The following is a 21251-nucleotide window of genomic DNA, read 5'->3' as shown; positions in this document are numbered from 1 at the left end:
CTATCTATCTATCTATCTATCTATCTATCTATCTATCTATCTATCTATCTATCTATCTATCTATCTAGGGCTTTTTTGACAGGCTAGCCTTGAACTCCTGATCCTTCCATTTCTGCCTCTTGAATGTTGGGATTGCAGTCATGAGCTGTCATGCCTGATTTTATTGTATTAAGTGGTCTCTCTCTCTCTGTATTCATATAATGAGGCTTAAGTTGCTATGTAAGATTTATATATAAATGTAAAAAACATATTTAAAAGATAGTCATACTATGTAGCCTAGACTGTTCTCAAACATATAGATCCAGCTGGTATTAAATATGTGGTCAGCCTGCTTCAGCCTCCTACATGCCTAGATCACATGCTTGTACTCCCACTCTCTGATAAGAAAAGCATGTACTCAGCAAAAAGCCGCTTACTACCAAGCCTGACAACCTGAGTTCAATCTCTGGAACTAACATGCAGGAAAGAGGACTTAGTCTGTCAAGTTGTTCACTTACCTCCAGTCTCTATGTACATCACAAACAATAACAATACATTATTAAAACCTTAAAAAATCCAATGAAACGGTATCTTGTTGCTTCTGTTCAGTTGCTCAGACTCTTAAATCCAGTATATCTATATTATGGGAGCCATCTGATGACACATTCCTTCCACCCTTTCTCACTAGCTAAGCTACTGTGAACTATGATTTGTACAGTAAATCATGATATCATTTGACCTCAATTGGTTTGAACATACTTCTTGTGAGTTTGCTCCTTTATATAGCAATTAACTTACTTTTTTTTTTTTTTTTTTTGAGAAAGCATCTCACTGTGTAACCCTAGCTGGCCTGGAACTTCCTATGTGGACCATCTCTCTCTGCCTTCTGAGTACTAGCATTAAAGGCAAGAACCATCACACCAAGCAGAGATTAATTTTTGATAATAAATAGAGGTAAACTTTAAACATCTCAGAACAGCACATGAATGTAAAATCATTTTTAAAAGATAATTTTTATGATTGCCCATTTAAAATAACCCAACATTATGATATGGAGAGATGAGCCACTGTGGTACTTCAACTTTGGTGATTATGTGATTTACCATGTTGTGAATGATCACTTGGTAGTATTTTTTATTAGAACTGGCTTCTATTATGACAGAAATTCTTCTCAATTTGAGGTAAGCAAAAGAGGGAGGTTAATTTATACAAAACTAAAATATCTATGGATGAGAGGCCTTCAACAGGCATTCTCTTACTCAGGGGTTTAATGATATCATTTAAATTCATCTCCTGGCTCTGTTTTGCCTCTGAATGGGGATTTCAGCAGAGACAGGGAGGAGAGATGGATGGATGAGTGGACGGATAGATGGGTGGGTGGGTGAGATAAGTAGATAGTAGTAGGACAGAGAAGGAAGGAAGGACAGAGAAGGAAGGAAGGAAGGAAGGAAGGAAGGAAGGACAGAGAAGGAAGGAAGGAAGGAAGGAAGGAAGGAAGGACAGAGAAGGAAGGAAGGAAGGAAGGAAGGAAGAAAGGAAGGAAGGAAGGAAGGCAGATAGATAGATAGATAGATAGATAGATAGATAGATAGATGATAGATGGATGGATGGATGGATGGATGGATAGCATAATGATTTATAAAATGAGCTCTAGAATCTGTCTGTTTGAGACAAAATCTTGATCTTACCAATTCCTACAATTCCTAGCTGGATAACTTGGGGAAGATTATATATAATCTTTTAGTGGCTCATTCATCATCATTATAGTAAAGATAAAATAGAATAACTATTTCATGAGGTATTGGTAAAGATTAGTGAGTTAAAATAGCTGAGATGCTTAAACACTATCATCATTCAGTACTATATAAGTGATGGTTTCTGTTAATATAATTATTACTAATATTGTAGTTCAGGATCAGTTCATCTGGATAACAAAAGACTCAATGTGCAAGATAATCCCCTTTGAGTCAGTAAACAAAAATCTTTTTTTTTTAAGATTTATTTATTTATTATATATGAATACACTGTAGCTGTCTTCAGACACACCAGAAGAGGGCAACAGATCTCATTACAGATGGTTGTGAGCCACCATGTGGTTGCTGGGATTTGAACTCAGGACCTCTGGAAGTGCAGTCAGTGCTCTTAACCACTGAGCCATCTCTCCAGCCCCAGTAAACAAAAATCTTAGAGCTTTGTTTCTTTAAATCTTATTTCAAGCCGGGCAGTGGTGGCGCACGCCTTTAATCCCAGCATTTGGAGAGGCAGGTGGATTTCTGAGTTCGAGGCCAGCCTGGTCTACAGAGTGAGTTCCAGGACAGCCAGGTCTACACAGAGAAACCCTGTCTCAAAAAAAAATCTTATTTCAGAAATAAGCTGTGTCCAGGATTATGAAATGTACTAGTTGGCTCATTTTGAATTATATGTTCTACTTCTAGAGGTAGATTTAGCATGGTCTGAAGCATATTATCTGAGAGCAAAGGAGAGGTGGCTCTTCCAATACAGACTCAGAGTATCATTATTAAGGAAAAGAGAAGTAGATTCTTGGTGGTCCACTTGATCATCTTAACACGATCATTATAATGTTATGAGGTGGTCATACAATGCTATAGCAATCTCTCTGGGGTCAATTCTTGGTAGTTTATGTCTTCCACTGGACAACATTTATCTTAAATTTGAATTGCTGCCAGGCATGGTGACCCATACCTTTAATTCCAGCAGTTGAGAAGGAGAGGTAGGCAGAACCCTGTGATTTATGATTTTGATTGGCCTCGTTTCAGGCCAACCAAGGTTTGTGTCTCAATACATTTTGTATGGTTGGAGAGATGTGTCAGCAGTTAAGAACACTGGTAATTCTTCCAGAGGACTGGGGTTCAATTCCTAGCACCCACACATGGTAGCTCACAGCCTTTTGTAACTCTGGTTACAAAAGAGGATCTAATTCCCTCTTCAGGACACCATGGGCACTGTCCACATAAAGTACAAACATACATGCAGGCAAATACCCATATACAAAATAATTTTAAAATTTAAAAGCTGTACTTTATATAAAAACAATAGTTTTGATATCTGGATTTTTTGTTAAAATACCTAAATTTAGTATATATTTTAAATTCTTTTATTATTATAGCTGTATGTCTATATGTATGTGAGTATGGGCATGTGTGTGCCGCAGCGTGCATGTGGAGGCCAGATGACAACTTTTGAAAGTTCAATCTTTTCTTTTACCATGGAATCCATCAGGTTATTAGCCACCCGATTTGACTGCTCGGAACTGAATTCAGGTCCTGGAAGAATAGCAAGTGCTCTTAATCCCTGAGCTGGCTCTTCAACCCTTCCCTCAAGATATACATGACACTATCTTCTAAAATCTTGAGCAATTGTCTTCTATTATAACTACTTTTATTAATTATAAATACAAACACAAATTTGTCTCTGAAGTTGAGAGCCTGTTTTCATAGTTAGATGAACCATATTTTTTTTTGCTTCTGTTTTTGCATATATATGTGTGTGTATGCTGGTCCTACTTATTTGTGTTTTTGCATGTGTGTGGGTAGACATACTGTCTCAGTTGGGTTTCTGTTGTTGTGATAAAACACCATGACCAAAAGCACTTGGTTATGAAAGGGTTTATTTCAGCTTACATTTGTAGTTCATTGTAAAGAGAACTCAGAGTAGCAATTCAAGGCAGGAACCTGGATGGAAGCAGGAACTGAAGCAGAAGTCAAGGGGACACTGCAAACTGGCATGCTCCTTATGGGTTGCTCATCCTGCTTTTTTATATAGCATCACCAGTTCAGGGGTAGCACAGCACACAATGTGGTCCTTCCTACATCAATCACCAATCAAGTAAATGCCACACAGACCATTGCTGTGGGGTTATTTTCTCAGTCGAGGTTCCTTCTTCCAAAATGACTTTATCTTCTGTAAGGTTGACCCAAAACTAGCCATCACACACAGGTATGTGGGCATGCATGCATATGTATTCACATGTGTGTAGAGGGCAGATATTGACACTGGGTGTCCTCCTTAATTACTCTCTACTTTTATGTATTTAAGGTCTCACTTAAATTCGTAACTCACTGATTCAGCTAGTTTGGCTAGCGAGCTTTACTTGTCTCTGCCTTTCAAGGTGCTAGGATTGTAGGTGGGCCACCATGCCCACCCGTCATTTATGTGGGTGCTGGAGATCCAACCTAAAGTCCTCATGTTTGTGTGGTAAGTAGTTTACCTGCAAACCATCTCCCCACCCATTTCTACTTTTACCTGTTAAAAATAAAATAAAAAGATATAGAATTGAAATTTATATATAGTAAGCTATCTTGACCAGTTTTGTGGAGTAGAACTTTCTATAGAACTGGAAATGTTGTATAATTTGTGATGTCTAGCATGGTAGCCACTAATCACTTATAGCTATTGGATATTTCAAGGATGACTAATGCCACTGATGAACTGGATTTATTAAACTAATTTTAAAAGATTTCAATTTAAATAGCCATTAGTAGCTGCTGGCTGCCTCTAGATAGTGCAATTCTGCATAGAAGCTTCAAATAAGAGAATAACTGTAAAGCACCCAACTTGTAGTGGTGAATTAGTTAAACCGCTTTGGCTCCTGGATTTGCGAATCACACACACACACACACACACACACACACACACACACACACACACATGTCTAGGCCAATTTAATCAATTTCACAAGTGCACATACATACTTATATACATACACATGACCTGAACACATAGATATTGACACCCATATGTATGTACATACATATAGACAGACAGACATATATTCATACATACATTTGGTGGATGGGCCAGGGCCCTAAAAAGCCACACTTTATTTCTTCTTGCTAGCCTGTTCATACCTTCTTATACAAAAGTTCCTTATAAAATTACCTCATAGATAAAATGTTATAGAAAAAGAAAATTACAGAAGGATGTTGATAGCAAGTTCAAAGCAGTGTTTCATTCTATAAGCGCATCATAAGTTCAAAGCAACAGTTTCCCATGGCCTTCCTTTGTCATGATTCACACCTGTGGCCTCATCCTTGGACCTGACCTAGAATGAATGTTTTTCCTTGATCACAAATCTGTCCCAAGCCTATTTCTCTTCTTAGTGTAATTTATGAAGGCTCATTGTATTCCTTGTTATGCAGTCTTTCCTTACCATTCTATGAGGAGGGTGTACATTCTCTTCTTGATTCTAACTTTATTATCTTTCTGGCAAAACACCTAAACCATCTCTTTAAATTTTCTTCCTAAAATTATTTGAATCAAATCAGGAATTCTATATAGTCACTAATTCATCTAAACAGCATTAATTCATGAAAGTTCATCTTCATTTTGATCTGCAGTAAATTTTCCCAATAGGGTGGGCTGATACCCAAGAATCATTAGACTATGTAATAATGGCAGGAAAGGCATATCAGCAGTGAGAAGCAATCCTAGGAAGGAATCTCTGGGACTGTTCCTCTCCAGAGTACACCAGTCACAGCCATGCAAAATTGTGGGCCATCTCCAGGAAACTCACTTGCTTGCTATAGCCTTTCCTAGGTGACTTCTGTCAATGAATTATTTTAGATAAACTCCCACTATCCTTTGTTTTATTTTCCTATATGCAAGAATAAGTGCTCTTAACTGCTGAGCCATCTCTCCAGTCCTTCATCCATTTCTTTAATCTATACTTCACTGATGCTATTAAGTTTTTGGACTGGAAACCAACTTCTAGAAAGCTTGGCATTATGTGGGCCATGATGAAAGTTTGGTTAAATTGGATGAGTAGTTCTCATAACTGATAACATTTATAATAATTAAAAAAAATCATTATCTTGGCCTGAGATATAGCCAGGATCTTAACCCAGATTCCTGAGTTTGAACCCTAACACAAAATAAACTAGTGTGGTTGCACCTACCAGTAATCTTAGCATTTGAGAGGTGAGGGAAGAGGATCAGAAGTTCACAGTCATCCTCAGCTACATTTTGAGTGCCAGCACAACCTGGGATATGTCAGTCTTTATCTAAAAATACATACATTATTTTGGGTTTTTTTGTTTGTTTTGTTTTGAGATAAAGGCAGCTTCAATCTCACTATGTAGCTAAGTTGTTGTTGAATTTATGATCTTTCTTTTTCAATATTCCCCAATGGTAGGATTATAGGTGTGTTCACCATGGTTAAGTTTAAAACTATTTTAAAGTAAAATTTGTTGAGACATAAAGAAGATACAGCTATATTATTTTATTTTATTTATGAGGTGGGGGTTTATCTGTATAATCTTGACAGGTCTCATACTCACTCTCTAGCCCAGACTAGCTTGAAATGCCATCCTTTTGCCTCAGCTTCTTGTAAACTGGGATTATAGTCATGAGGCAGGCACTATGTTCCATAATATATTTATTTCAAATATAAAGTTGATGGACTTTGGTAGATGTTATAATTTGTATAATCACCACATTCAGGATACAGAATATCTCTTTCCTCTCAAATTACTACTTTTTACTCTGTCCTGGTCAGTTCTGGCCAAAACCAATCATTGTTAATTTTATCATATTAAGAGCTTCATATAAGCAGATTCATACAGGGACTATTCCTTTCAGACTTACAGTGTTATAGACATGGGGATGTTAAGAACACCAACATGGCAAGTGCATGGTCAGTGTGGCTACAACAGCAAGTGTAACTTAAGGCACACTGCTTGAGTGTAGATTACTTCAGCACTGTCATCTTTCAGACTCAAAAGGAATACGGGGGGGGGGGCGGCAAAAGGATAACTAAATCAAAGAAATTTTTGGAGTAATGTTTTTCTTTGTCTTTCTACAGTGTACAACTGGACTGTGGATGAGGTGATACAGTGGCTGATTACGTATGTGGAGCTGCCACAGTATGAGGAAACCTTCCGGAAGCTGCAGCTTACTGGCCATGCCATGCCAAGGTTAGAAACTGGGCTGGATTTTTCTCTTGAGGGTGTAGGGAACAGGCTGGGAGTGGGTCTACCTTCAGGTTGCTCTGGACAATTCAATAAGGCTTCATCCTCAACAGGGTCTGTAACCAGCTACTCTTCTCAGATCTATTGTGTGCTTGCTATAGAGCATGAAGGCCACTTTGTTTTGTTCTCTTGTGTAATAATTTTTATCACTCCTGGGAATCATATCAATGGCTTCCATTTGTTGGCTACTCCGTACATGCAAGACTTGCTCAGTGGCTTACTTGTCTCTAAGCTTATGACTTGGGTTCAATCCCTGGAACCCACATGATGGAAAGGGAAAACTGATTCCCACAAATTGATATGCACACATTCACCATATAACATGACACACACACACACACACACACTACAAGTAAATAAATAAAGAAGTGTATTTTTTCAGAAAGAAAACTGACTTATTAAGTCTATTATGAGGACTCAGTGAACCATGAGGGTTGTCTTAGGGACTCTATTGCTGCAGTGAAAAACCATGGCCAAAAAAGCAAATTGGGGAAGAAAAGATTTATTCTGCTTACACTTCCATATGGAGACAGGAGCAGAGGCCATGGAGGGGTGCTGTTTACTGGCTTGCTTCCCCTGGCTTGCTCAGCCTACTTCTTTATAGAACCCAAGATGACTTGCCCAGGGATGGCACCACCCATAACGGGCTTGGCCATTCTGAATTGATCACTAATTGAGAAAATGCCTTACAGTTGGATCTTATGGAGGATTTTCCTCAACTGAGGCTTCTTCTCTGATGACTCCAGCTTGTGTCAAACTGACCCAAAACCAGCCAGTACACATGTGAAATAGCAGAACACTATTAGATAGTATTAGTAAATACTGGTATTGCTGGTGTCACTGAGAATTAGCTCATAGAACGAATGGTGATAACACAAAATACATTTTGCAGAAGTAACCTAGATAGTTTAAGAATTCCCAGGCTTTCAGAAAGCATCTATTTTACATAAATTATACAGAAGACCAGGTGTGGTTGCGAATGTCATTAATCCTAATACTCCAAAAAACAGAAGACAGTGGATCTTTGTGAGTTGGAAGGCATCCTGGTTGACATAGTGACTTCCAAGACAGCCAGGGATATATAGAGACCTGTGACATAAGATAAAATGAAAAATTTACATAAGAGGAAATTGAGGTCTCTGGGGAGGAACTAAGCAGCTTATGATTAATTAGACAAGTGAGAATACTTAGGACCAGAAGCCAGATCTCCTGACCAGCTGGTCATAGTGCCTCATTCTCTCTCTCGTTAGGTGCCCTTGATTGCCTTCCAAGTTCAGAGGAGGAAGTAGCTGCCATTCCTCCATGTTCATACAGAAGTAGAAAACACACGCTGTGATGTCAGAAGCTTTTCTTCTAGTTGTGGGAATAAAGCTATGTATTAGGAAAGATAACCAACGGTACAGGGTAATACAGTGTTAACTATGCCCTTAGAGGACTCAGGCATGTGGTTTCCATCTTTTTGTATCTTATATTCTTTTCCTTCTATACCTGCTTTGTTTTAGCAGAAAAAAGAGAAAGTCCATTTTTTCTTCAGTCATTTCAATTTTTAATATGTCAAAGTCTTATTATCAGCATGGTTAAAGATCATAAAACCTACATTAATCTTATTAGGAAGACAGTTGGTTTTTTGTTGTTGTTTTTGGGTTTTTTTGTTTGTTTGTTTGTTCTTTGGTTTTTTGAGACAGGGTTTCTCTGTATATCCCTGGCTGTCCTGGAAAACTCACTCTGTAGACCAGGCTGGCCTGGAACTCAGAAATCTGCCTGCCTCTGCCTCCCAAGTGCTGGGATTAAAGGCGTGCGCCACCACTGCCCAGCACTAAGATAGTTGTTAATAGGACTAACTCAGTGTTGTTTACAAGCAAGTTTATATATAATAGCAATGGGTTAGAATTAGAGCTGTTTAGAAGGCCCAAGAACAAGTGGCTCATTGAGCATGGCGTTCTGACCTGGACTGGACAAGAGAATACTTTTTCTCATGAAGAGAGGTGGGGACAAATATATAGAAGAATTCCTAGAAGCAGAAGCACAAGAGAAATCACCGGTGAGATTCTCAGCAAGTAAAATACCTATGTTTGAGCCCCAGAACCTTAAAACAAAAGCTAGAAATGTTGGTGCATATCTGTAATCCCAGCACTTCACAGTGAAATGGGAGGTGGTGACAGAATTTCTTGGAAGCCCATTGAGCTAATTAGCCTGGAATATGTCTCCTGGGAGAAATAAGAGAAACCCCCCATCAACAATGTGGAAGGAGAGACTCAACCCCTGAAAGTTGTTCTCAGACCTCCACATGTACCCTGTAGCACTTGCATGCCTTCACTCATATCATATTATATATATGTATACACATACATACATGCATGCATACATGCATACTTACATACATACATAAAACAAGAATAAATAAATAAGAAGCATAAAAATATGTAATTAGATATGGAAACTGCCATAGATTGTTAGTCCCTAAAGGGTAGAATACTTAGGAGATTGTAAATACGGAGACAGAGGATGATCAAATTCTTGGTAAATACTCCCTGTTAAGAGACAACTTATTGACTGTGGAAAGATGGCTCAGCAGCTAAGAAGAGTTGCTGCTCTTCCAAAGGACCGAGGTTCAATTCCCAACACCTGTATGGGAGCCCAGCCATCTGTGACTCCAGTTCCAGAATGCCTCTGTGGGTAACCTAGTGTAGAGACATACACACAGGCAAAACACTCATAAGAATAAAATAAACTCACTTGTTTAGACTCTGCTCTAGAGTACAAAGGAGAACAATCACAAAAACTGAATGTGTTCCTGGAAGAGATAAATTAAATAATCACTCCAAAGTACTTTTTGATGTCTAAAACCTGACCACTATTCTTTGTCTTAATAGGCTAGCTGTAACCAACACCACCATGACAGGGACTGTACTGAAGATGACAGATCGGAGCCACAGGCAGAAGCTGCAGCTGAAGGCCCTGGATACAGTGCTGTTTGGGCCTCCTCTCTGTGAGTTTTGTGTCGAGGTCTACTGCTGTGCTATGGAACCCAAAACCATTGAGAGTGGCTAGACTGAATCCTGGGTCTCATAGGCACTCCTACAGTACAGCCTCTTCACTTTTCACTGGTGTTGAGATATGAAATAGCCTTATTTTAATCTAGCCGTATTTAAATATTTAATCTACTCATTCATTCAATATTTTTCCAGGTGAGGGATGTAGCTCAAGTGATAACGTGCTCACCTAGCCCTCACGAGACCCTGGGTTCAACTTCTGCACAGCCAGACTAAAACCAGTGTTCTCTCCTAGTACTTGCAGAGTACCAGCAGAGTACTAGTACTCATACTAGTCTATGCTCCAGACTAGGGTCAGAGAAAACACCATTTAGGAGACGTGGCACATCATCTCTGTCTTTTAGAGGAGGCCTAGCATCATTCTATGAATTTACCAAGAGAAGACATTGTGGGTGGAAGAAATAATTTAGAATAGGAAGGCTAAAACAATTGGGAAGTACATATAGATTGAATGTTTCTTAGCTGTTAGCTGCCATCTCTGGGTTTGTACAGAGGGAAGGAACCGATTGCTGAAAACATTGGTGCCTGGGAAAGACTAAATGTGCTTTTAATAGAGCAATAGACACTTATTAAATAGTTCAGTCTCTGGAGTTCTGATTGGTGAAAATGGTTTGCCTTGCCATCCTTTTCTTATTTTAATGGAGCCAAGAGAGAACAAAAGAGACCACAATTTCTAGCAGTGCATGGTGGTGTATGTTTCCAATCTTGTAAGGGAGACTGAGTCAGGAGAATTTTGAGTAATTGCCTACTTGGGCTGCATAGTAAAATCCTATGTATGTGAGGTTGGGGGTGTGTGGAGAAAGAAAGATCTGAAGGCAGATCTCCCTTGAGGGCCTGTACCTATACTTGGGCATGACTTATTTGCCTTAACTCTCCTTTGAGAAGCCCACACCCTGTTCTTGGGTGTGTTTTACTTTTTTTCCAAGAGCCTCTTTCTTAAAAATTATGCTTCTGTCTGTATTAAAATATCTTTATCAAACCACAAGTCTGCTTTATTAAAGGGAAAGAAAGAAACTACAGACTAAATCAAGTACTCTAGCTGGAAGAATCAACTAACATAAAGACCAGAGTCCAGGCTCCATGCTGCTAGGTCCAGATGATCAGAACAGGAAAAGCCTTAATGGAGGAGGTTAAACTGGTACTCTATCAAGGACTTGGAGAGTGTTTTCTAGGCCCATTTCATATAACCTATATGCTGCGTGTGATCTAGAGTATATCATAACTAAGAGTATTTCATGTCATCTAGATTAGAATAGCTATAACAACAATCATAATCGTAGTTTCAGCTGTGCATGGCGGTGCACACCTTTAACCCCAGCACTCAGGAGGCAGAGGCAGGTGGATCTCTGTGTACTTAAGCTATTGTGGCCTACTTACAGGTTCCAGGCCAGCCAGGCTATACATGAGACACTTTCTTAAAAAAAAAAAGTTTGGACTTTTTGGTTTCTTTTTAGACTTTTAAATTGTTTGTTGGCTTATTTTAGTTATTTATCTTGTGTGTATATGTTTATGCATGTTCACTAGTGTGCACATGCAGATGCCAGAAAATGGTCTTGGATCTTTCCGAGCTTACTGGCATTTATGGGATACCTAGTTTGTTATGTGGGTGCTGAGATCCAAATTCTGGTCCTCTTGATTGTATAGCAAATGCTTTTAACTGCTGAGCTATCTTTCCAGCTCCTAATAATAGTTTCTAAATAATGAAAAATAAGATATGAAAAGTTACAACTCTCCAGCTTTGCCAATGATAATGTAAAGTGGTACAGTTACCATGCAAACCAGTCTGGTAATCCTGCAAAAAACTTAAACATAAGAGTTACCACAACCCAGCAATTACATATATAAGTATACATCCAAAAAATTAAAACAGGCACTCAAATGAGTACATTTATACATGTGTTCATAATAGTATATGTCTAAGACCAAATGGGGAAATATCCTGAACGTTCATGATCAGATAGGTGGATAAACTAGCTGTATTATATACATGCAGTGGAGTGTTTTCAGCCATAAAAATAGGAGTTCTGATACACACTGTAGTATAGATACCTAAAAATCCATTATGCTAAATTACAGAAGCTAGTCATAGAAGGTCATATTCTGTGTTTCCATTTATATGAAACACCCAGAATAGGTAAATCCACAGACACATCCTAGAGTCAAAATAAATGTTGGTGGTGGGCAGGAACTGGAAAGAGGAGGGAATGAGAAGAAAATGTTTATTGGGTGGCGAAAAGATTCTTTTTGAGGCAGGGTCTTACTCTAAAATCTAGGCTTGCCTTGAGCTTGTGATAATCTTCCTGTCCCAGTCTGAGTGCTGGGATTACAGACATAAGTCAAGGACTCCAACCCCTCCACCCCCTCCCACACAAGGTCTTGTTCTATAACTCAGACTTGGTCTTAGATTCTTGACAGCTTCCTGTCTCAGCTTCCCAAGGGGATTATAGACTTTTTCTTTCATTCTCATCACTAGGGATCAAACTAGGCCCCTGCACATGCTAGATAGGCACCTTACTAAGCTATATCCCCACTTTATTTCATAATTTTATTTTGGGACAAAGTCTCACTAAGTTTCCTAGGCTAACTTTGAAATCATTCTTGTTTAGGGTGTCTAGCAGAAAAATGATGATGATGATAATAATATATTACTAATATTATTAGTATATACTGGTTATTATATATTGATGAAATATATTATTAATTTTATTACTATCCTCATTATTATTATTTGTCACTGGGAACCGAGCCCAAGTTTTCTTCATGTGATAGGTAAATGTTCTTCTGCTAAGCTACACACATTCCCAGCTTTTCTCTTTCCCCATTTCCACCTCCTACTATGTATCCTTGGCTATTCTAGAGATATTTATCAGGCTGGCCTCAAATTCACAGAGGTCCACCAGCCCCTTCTTCCTGAGTGTTGGGATTAAAGATGTATGACACCACATCTACTCCTCTCCTATTTATTCATGGGCATAAGTTTTACTTTGGCGTGATAGAATTGCTTTGGAACTAGTATAGAGTTGATATTGATATATTTGGAATGTACTGTATGCCCCTGAATTGTTTATTTAAAAACAATTAATTTGTATTATATGAGTTTTACCTCAAGATACTGCTTTGAAAAAGTTATTTTGTATGTCTGTTTGTGAGCCTGAATGTATGTTATTTGTACCACATAATCAGAGGTACCCACAGAAGCCAGAAGAGGGCATTGGATCCCCTGGAACTAGAGTTACAGGTGGTTGTGTGCTGTTCAATGTTCCTGCTGGGAACTGAACCCCAATCCTCTGCAAAATCAGCCAGTGCTCTTAATTACTAAGCTATCTCTCCAGTCTCCTCCTTATTTAAAAACAAACAAACAAACAAACAAAAAAACCCTAAGAAGCAAAAGGAAGAAAATATAAGTTGTGTGTCAAAGGACATATCAAGTGATTAAAGAATAACTGGGCAGTTAGCATATATCTTTAATCTTCGCACTTGGGGGTACACTGAGGTGGTGCTATTCTCTTTACCACATCTTAGGGAAGGATGAGAAGCCTTCAGAATTGTTCTCAGGCCTATTATCCAATCCATACTAGGACTTGGCCAGTAGAGAGATAGGCACAGACGTTATTATGATAGTATGTGCATATATGCTTAAGATAAACAATTCCTTCCAAGTTGAAAGGTCTGCCTTTTACAAGAGGAATCACTGAGGAGGAGATGCAGTGAATTGCAAGCTAAGTGTGCCATGCATGCCCCGACTCACTGTGCCCTCCCTGTCTGGCAGTGACTCGACATAATCACCTGAAGGACTTCATGCTGGTGGTGTCTATCGTTATTGGTGTGGGTGGCTGCTGGTTTGCCTATATCCAGAACCGTTACTCAAAGGAGCACATGAAGAAAATGATGAAGGATCTGGAAGGGTTACACCGAGCTGAGCAGAGTCTGCATGACCTTCAGGAAAGGTAAGACCTTGCTTTTTTACCACAGCCCTGGTACTGCCAGCTCTTGGAAGTCTCCTGTGGCACCTTGTTGATATGGTTCTAAAGCCTCTACCATCCTTCTAGAACTGTTCTGAGATCCTAGCTTCCTGCCATCCAGTTCAGTTGCCCTGGGTAGATACTCCTCTAGAGAGGTACTTTTATTTTATTTTATTTAAAACCAACCAAACAAACAAAAATCCCACCTTTTTTCCTCTGAGCTTGAAAGGAAGAAATGCACAGCTGCCAGATGTTTTGAGCTTCCCTGGCAGGGCCTTGTTCTGACCTTTCTATTGATTCTCCTGCATCTTGATCACTTCCTTTCTCATGCAAATGGATACAGTTAACTGTTTCCCATGGCTCCCAAAGAAACCGAATACACCTAGCTAGCAGTCATGGTGCCACAGGTCTATAATCCTAGCATTTTGGAGGTGGAGGCAGAAGGATCAGGAGCACAAGGTTATTATGGACTACTAACATGTTTGAGACTGGGGTACATAAGACTGTTTCAAAAAGAAAACAAAAAGGGCTGAGAATATTGTTGATATCAGTTGAGAGAGTACATACCTAGCATATGCCTAACTCTACATAAAACTAGACTTAGAGGTCTGCCTGGCAAGTACTTTAGCAGGTAAAGATGCAGCCAAACTTGACGTTCTGAGTTTAATACCAGAACCCACATGTTAGAAGAAGAGGACTAATTCCTGGAAGTTGTTCTTTAATCTCTACATGTATGCTGTGGCTCCCAGGTGGGTGTGTGTACAGACTTACACACATACACACTAATTGTAAAACCTTTTTTTTTAAAAACTGGGCTTGGAGGCAGAAGGATTAGAAGTTCAACATCATCACTCACTATATAGCAAATTTGAAGTCAGCCTTATCCTAAGACCCTGTCTCATAAAGAAAGAAGCAAAGAAATAGAGTGTCTTAGTCAGGGTTTCTATTCCTGCACAAACATCATGACCAAGAAGCAAGTTGGGGAGGAAAGAGTTTATTCAGCTTACACTTTCCACACTGCTGTTCATCACCAAATAAAGTCAAGACTGGAACTCAAGCAGGTCAGGAAGCAGGAGTTGATGCAGAGGCCATGGAGGGATGTTACTTACTGGCTTGCTTCCCCTGGCTCGCTCAGCTTGCTTTCTTATAGAACCCAAGACTACCAGCCCAGGGATGGTACCACCCACAAGGGGCCCTCCTCCCTTGATCACTAATTGAGAAAATGCCTTACAGCTGGATCTCATGGAGGGATTTTTCTCAACTGAAGCTCCTTTCTCTATAACTCCAGCTTGTGCCAACTTGACACAAAACCAGCCACTACATAGCGTAACCTCATAAAAAATTCTCATATTATTCCTGTAGTTATTTCTCATATACTCTAAGTACTTTAAGTGTTGACTTCTGTGACTGAGTGTATATTCTTTTCCAGAACTTTTTGTCATTAATAACCTGAAGGATGGGGCTAAAGAGGTGGTTTAGAAGTTAAGAGCACTACTGATCGCTTTTCCTACAGGATTATGATTCCCAGCACACACATGGTGGCTCACAACCATCTTTAACTACAGTTCTAGGGGATCTATCATCTTCTGTCCTCCATGGGCACTGCATTCATGTGGTATGGATGCATGCATGCATGCATACATACATACATACATACATACATGTGGTATGGATGCATGCATGCATACATACATACATACATACATACATACATACATGCAGACAGACAGACAGACAGACAGACAGACAGACAGACATGCAGAATACCCGTACACAAAAAAACACATGTAAGTAACCTGAAGGACTTGATTAGAGAACATCAATCATGCTGTGCTGTCACTCTGATGGTCTGTGATTCTTTTGAAACTGTCAGAAGGTAGAGTTTTGAATAGAGATTCCAGTCAGGAAGCATTCCTGTACTCCAGAATCTAGAATTTCGGTCTTGGTTGGCAACTTCAAGGGATTCTCTGCTCCTAGGGAGACAAAAGTCATGTATGTAAAGACAGTGCAGACACTCCTAATGCAGACTCCCACCACCTTATAGTATGGTTAGATTCCAGAGCTAAGTGAATGTGGCACTGTAATCAGATGCTCTGGAATGATGGGTAGGGAAGGACAGGCCATTAAGGTTGAATATATGGGTGGGACTTTGAGGCACACAGATCTGTTCAGAAGAGGTAAAAGTCACTGAGAAGTCAGTGCAAATTTTGGAGTTGGTTTGGTTTGATCAAAGGGAGAGTTCCAGGGGAACTCTATCAAGGAGAGAGGCCTACTTCAGGATCATTTTTTAGGAAATGATTGACAGCCTAGCAACATTTGGGAAGTCTGCAGAACTCAACATAAATAGAAATAAAGCCTGAAATTGATGTCTGAGTCTACAGGATTACCTATAATCCTAACATTTGGGAGATCAAGGAGGTAAATCCGTTCAAAATCAGTCAAAGCTACGTAGGAAATTCCAGGTCAGCCTTGGCTATGAGACCCACTCTCAAACCATCCACTGAAAGAAAGAAGCCTGGTTTGTGTCCCCACCCATGTGTGTGAGTGTGTGTGCATGTGTGTGATATGTATGTCTGTTTTGAGACATGATCTTACCATGTAGTCCAGGTCTAGGCTGGCTTTGAACTCATAGTAAACCTCTTGCCTTAGATTGCTAAGAGCTGAATTATCAGTTTTTACCACCAACCTAGTGTCGTTGGCTGGGGTGTGGGGGGGGGGCCCCGCGCGCCCCAGGGTCTCTCTGTGTAGCTAAGTCTGGCCTGGAATTCATGGTGATCTTGTCTCAGCTTCTCAAGTGTTGGAATTACAGGAGTTCACTAACATGCCAGAGAAGCAGACACTATTTTCTTTGGATGAGTGCGGAAAAGCTTTTTTTATGAGCAAGGTTTCTTTTTGGTTTGAAATGTTTTATTTAAATTAATTTATTATTTTTACTGTTATTGTTATTATTATTATTATTATTATTATTATTAGTAGTAGTAGTATTTAAATCATCCCTAGCTGGCCTGGGTCTCACTTGTAGACCAGAATGGCCTGGAATTCAGAGATCTACCTGCTTCACAGTCTGTCTCAAGTGCTAAGACTAAAGGTATACACCTGGCCCATGAGCTGGGTATTGAAATTAATAGAGCCGGGCAGTGGTGGCGCACGCCTTTAATCCCAGCACTTGGGGGCGGGGTGCAGAGGCAGGCGGATTTCTGAGTTTGAGGCCAGCCTGGTCTACAGAGTGAATTCCAGGACAGCCAGGACTACACAGAGAAACCCTGTCTCGGAAAAAAAAAAAATTTGATAGATACTATTATCCCTGTCTTAGAGTTGAGGAAATGAAGGCTAGGGCGGTCACATGTCAGCAATGAACAAGAACTTTTTTTCAAAGTTTTTTTTTGTGTGTATGAGTCTTTTGCCTGCATGTCTGTATATGTACTACATGTGAGTCTGGTAACAGACAGCAGAAGCCAGCATCAGATCTCCTGGAACTAGAGTTACAGCCACTTGTGAGCCACTTTGGGTGTGTAGAACTGATTCTAGTCCTCTGGTAGAGCAGAAATAGTCTTAACTACTGAGCCATTTCTCCAACCCCTGAGCTACGAATTTTTACACTCTCCAGCAGCAGCTTTACCAGATTCGTTTCTATAAGCTTGGCTTTTAGAGGGCAAGAGGAGTTAGGTTTCTTTTTTTTTTTTTTAAAGATTTATTTATTTATTTAATGTATATGAGCACACTGTCCTTGACATATTTGAAGAGGGCATCAGATCTCATTACAGATGGTTGTGAACCACCATGTGGTTGCTGGGAATTGAACTCAGGCCCTTTGGAAGAGCAGCCAGTGCTCTTAACCATTGAGCTACCTCTCCAGCCCAGGAGTTTGATTTCTAAGCTGATTCGTGGTTACTTTGCTGGGCCCCTTGCGTTTGTACCCTTTGCCAACTAGGGGATAACTGCTGCTGTCTGAACAATTCCCATACTTCATTTGTCTGAAAAACATGCACTGTTTTCATTCCAAAGACAAAAGAATCTAAGCAAGAGACATTCCAAGTGTGGGGATAAAACTTAAGCTGCCAGCCCTCCCCACTCTCCAAGTCCTGTGCTTAATGAGCACTGTCAAACCAAGCAACAGACAGACAGCCCCTCTAGACTTGTGCACACATACACATGCCCTTCTCTGAGTACAGAGGCCACATGCCACTTGGTCCTTCCTACCTATAGAAATTCAAAGCAGGGTACTGTCATCACAAAGTTTTGGTGTGAGTAAATGTGGCACTACATATACATTCCAACTAGAATTTCACTGGTTTCAAAACAATTCTTTGAGGCAGGCAAGAATTTTGTTTCCTTTTTGCTATGAAGAAACAGGTAAAATGTGTCCCTAGTCACACAAGTGTTTGAGCCTCAGCCATGAACTTTCAATCGGGCTGCTTAATTTTTTTCCTTATTGATTGCTTTGGAGAAGGACAGTGCTTAATTGTACACTTATTTGCTAATTTATCCACACAATATTATATATTGATCTCTGTCTCCACTAGACTATGGAGATTGTAAGTAGGTTCATTTTGCTATAATAGAGAGAAAGGTGTGGTAATACTGGCTTCTTCAGGAGAGGCTGATTTGGAGATAACAGCCTTTCAGTGAAGGATTGAATCTCCAGTGGTACAGCATCTTGCAGTTGGGTCATGGGATAGTAGACATCAGCAAGAATGGAGATGGGGGAAATGGCACCTCTGATTTTTTTTTTAAGCTATGCGTGTATCGCCATCTGGTGTCCATTCTAAGGAAAAGCAACTCCTCCAAGGGCACAGTAGGTAGAAAATAGTTCTTGTTGAAGAACTGCTGGTAGCCCACTGTTTCTTAGGGCCTCAGCCACAGAGAAGTCTGGACTTGCTGGTTTTTTGTTTTGTTTTGTTTTGTTTTGTTTTGTTTTGTTTTGTTTTGTTTTGTTTTGGTTTGGTTTGGTTTGGTTTGGTTTGGTTTGGTTTGGTTTGGTTTGGTTTGGTTTTTCGAGACAGGGTTTCTCTTTATAGCCCGGGCTGTCCTGGAACTCACTCTGTAGACCAGGCTGACCTCGAACTCAGAAATTCACTTGCCTCTGCCTCCCAAGTGCTGGGACTAAAGGCGTGTGCCACCACTGCCCGGCATGGACTTGCTGTTTTTAAAAGTTTGGATTCTATATCTGCCTTTTAGTCATCTTTTTTTCTTTTTTTTCTGTTGGTTTTGAGACAAGGTCCTTTTAGCCAAGGTTGACTTTGAACTCATCTTCCTGCCTCCACCTTCCGAGTATTGGGTTTATAGTTTGTTCATCACCAGGACTGACACTTTCATTTTAATTAAATAGACAATATCCCCGGGGGGGGGTGCTTTTTATTCTGTTGTCTGTCTTTTCTCTTTCTTTTTACTACTTTTGGTGATGATAGTGATGATAGTCTCACTGGTTAGCCTGGATCTTGGATATAGACCAGGTTAGTCTTGAACTTGCATTGATTTTCGTGTCTCTACCTCTTAAGTGACTATAAGTACATGCCAATACATCTGGCCTTATCATTTACTTTTCTCTACCTCAGTTCTAAACCCAATCTCTCTTTTCTCTTCCCTTCTTTCTTTTAGATGGTGTTTCATTGTATAGCCCTAGCTGGTCTGGAACTCACAGAGATCCACCCACCTCTACTTCCAGAATGCTGGAATTAAGGTGTGCACCACCATGACCAGCCTTTTCCTTTTAAAAATATTTTATTACATAATTTATTTGTGTGTGTGTGTGCATGCGTGTGTGTATGCGTGTGTGTGTGTGTGTGTGTGTGTGTTGGTACACGTGCATTGGAGGAGGCTGGTATAAAACCATGGTGTGGATATGGAGGTCAGAAGATAACTTACCAGAGTCTGTTCTCTCATTCTACCATGTGGGCCTTAGTATCATTCAGTTGATGTGCTTGGCAGCAAGTACCTTTACCACTGAGCCACCTCACTGGTCTCTTCCCTCTTTCTTCCTTTTCTTTTCCCACTCACATTCCCCTTTCATCTTCGTCCCTGACTTTCTACCCTCTTCTTTCTTACTTCCCCCTCTTTTGGACCAAACCCAAGACCTCACTCAGGCTAACCCTGCACACTAAATCTCTTCTCTTTTCATTATCTTCATGACCTATTGCCTGATAACTTTATGGTTCCTACTAACTTAAGAAGACCAGGGAACAGCTCAGTTCTTTCCCATCTCAGGGCAATTAGTAAACTCTTTCCCTTGGGTCTTGTCTTAGTTAGCATTACTATTGCTGTGATAAAGCACTGTAACTAACAGCAACTTTGGGAGGAGAGGGTTTATTTGGCTTACACTTTTATATCACTGTTCATTATCAAAAGCAATGAGGACAGAAACTCATATATGGCAGGAACCCAGAGGCGGGAGCTGATGCAGAGACTGTGAACAAATACTGCTTACCTGCTTGCTCTTCATGGCTTGGTCATCCTGCTTGCTTTCTTTTCTTTTTTCTTTTCTTTCTTTCTCTTCTCGCTCTCTTCTTTTTCTTCTTTCTTTTCCTTTTCTTTTTTCCTTTTGAGACGAGGTTCCTCCATATAGCCCTGTTTGTCCTGTTTGTTCTAGACTCACTTGCAAACCAGGCTGGTCTCAAACTCACAGAGATCTACCTGCCTCTGCCTCTTGAGTACTGGGATTAAAGGGATGGCAGTTTTTTATTTATTTCTTGTTATTTGGGGCTCAGCAAAGGACTTGTTCTTTAGTAGGAACCTGATTAACTTGTTTAACAAATAAACAGATAGATAGATGGATTAAGATATGCAGAAGAAAGAAGGGAGGAAGAAAGGAATCAGCAGGTAATCTTTTAAGATCTGCTCAGCACAGCTCCTTAGACATATATTTCAGTGTGTGTGTGTGTGTGTGTGTGTCTGTCTGTCTATCTGTCTGTCTGGTGCGTTCTTGTGCTTGTAACAGGTATTTGAGAGTCTAAGAGGTCCAGCCAATAATTCATCTTCTATAAACTTCCCCCCTCTACTATCACCATCACCTCACCTGAACCCAAACCATTAGGTTTTGCTTCATTTTTATCTATCTTTAAGAGCTTTCTACATTTGTTGAACCTTCTAAATATCTCCAATTTGAGAATAATTATAGACTTTGAAATCACGAAAATTTGAATTCTAGCCTTTTATTTCTTATCTATATTGTGTTTTATAAAGAGATAAGGAATATATTTGGTGGATGTATAGTCTGGTGTGGGGGAAAGGGGTGCCTCTGCAGGCCCATGCTGAGGCATCTCTTCCCCTTGTGG

General features: G+C 39.9%; 1 protein-coding gene across 2 annotated transcripts in view; it reads left to right on the top strand.

Annotated features, from left to right (window-relative positions):
* Stim1 (stromal interaction molecule 1) overlaps positions 1–21251 on the top strand; it is a 172309-nt gene that overhangs the window by 133495 nt on the left and 17563 nt on the right. For both annotated transcript variants that reach the window (XM_028781501.1, XM_028781500.1), the window contains exons 5-7: positions 6800–6911; positions 9839–9954; positions 13788–13965. In XM_028781501.1, the coding sequence (XP_028637334.1) occupies positions 6800–6911; positions 9839–9954; positions 13788–13965 (406 nt within the window). The remainder of the gene's footprint in view (positions 1–6799; positions 6912–9838; positions 9955–13787; positions 13966–21251) is intronic.

The sequence above is a fragment of the Grammomys surdaster genome, unplaced genomic scaffold, assembly GCF_004785775.1.
Source record: "Grammomys surdaster isolate TR1022 unplaced genomic scaffold, NIH_TR_1.0 458, whole genome shotgun sequence".
Lineage (NCBI taxonomy): Eukaryota > Metazoa > Chordata > Mammalia > Rodentia > Muridae > Grammomys > Grammomys surdaster.
This window is presented reverse-complemented; position numbering and strand designations above follow the sequence as displayed.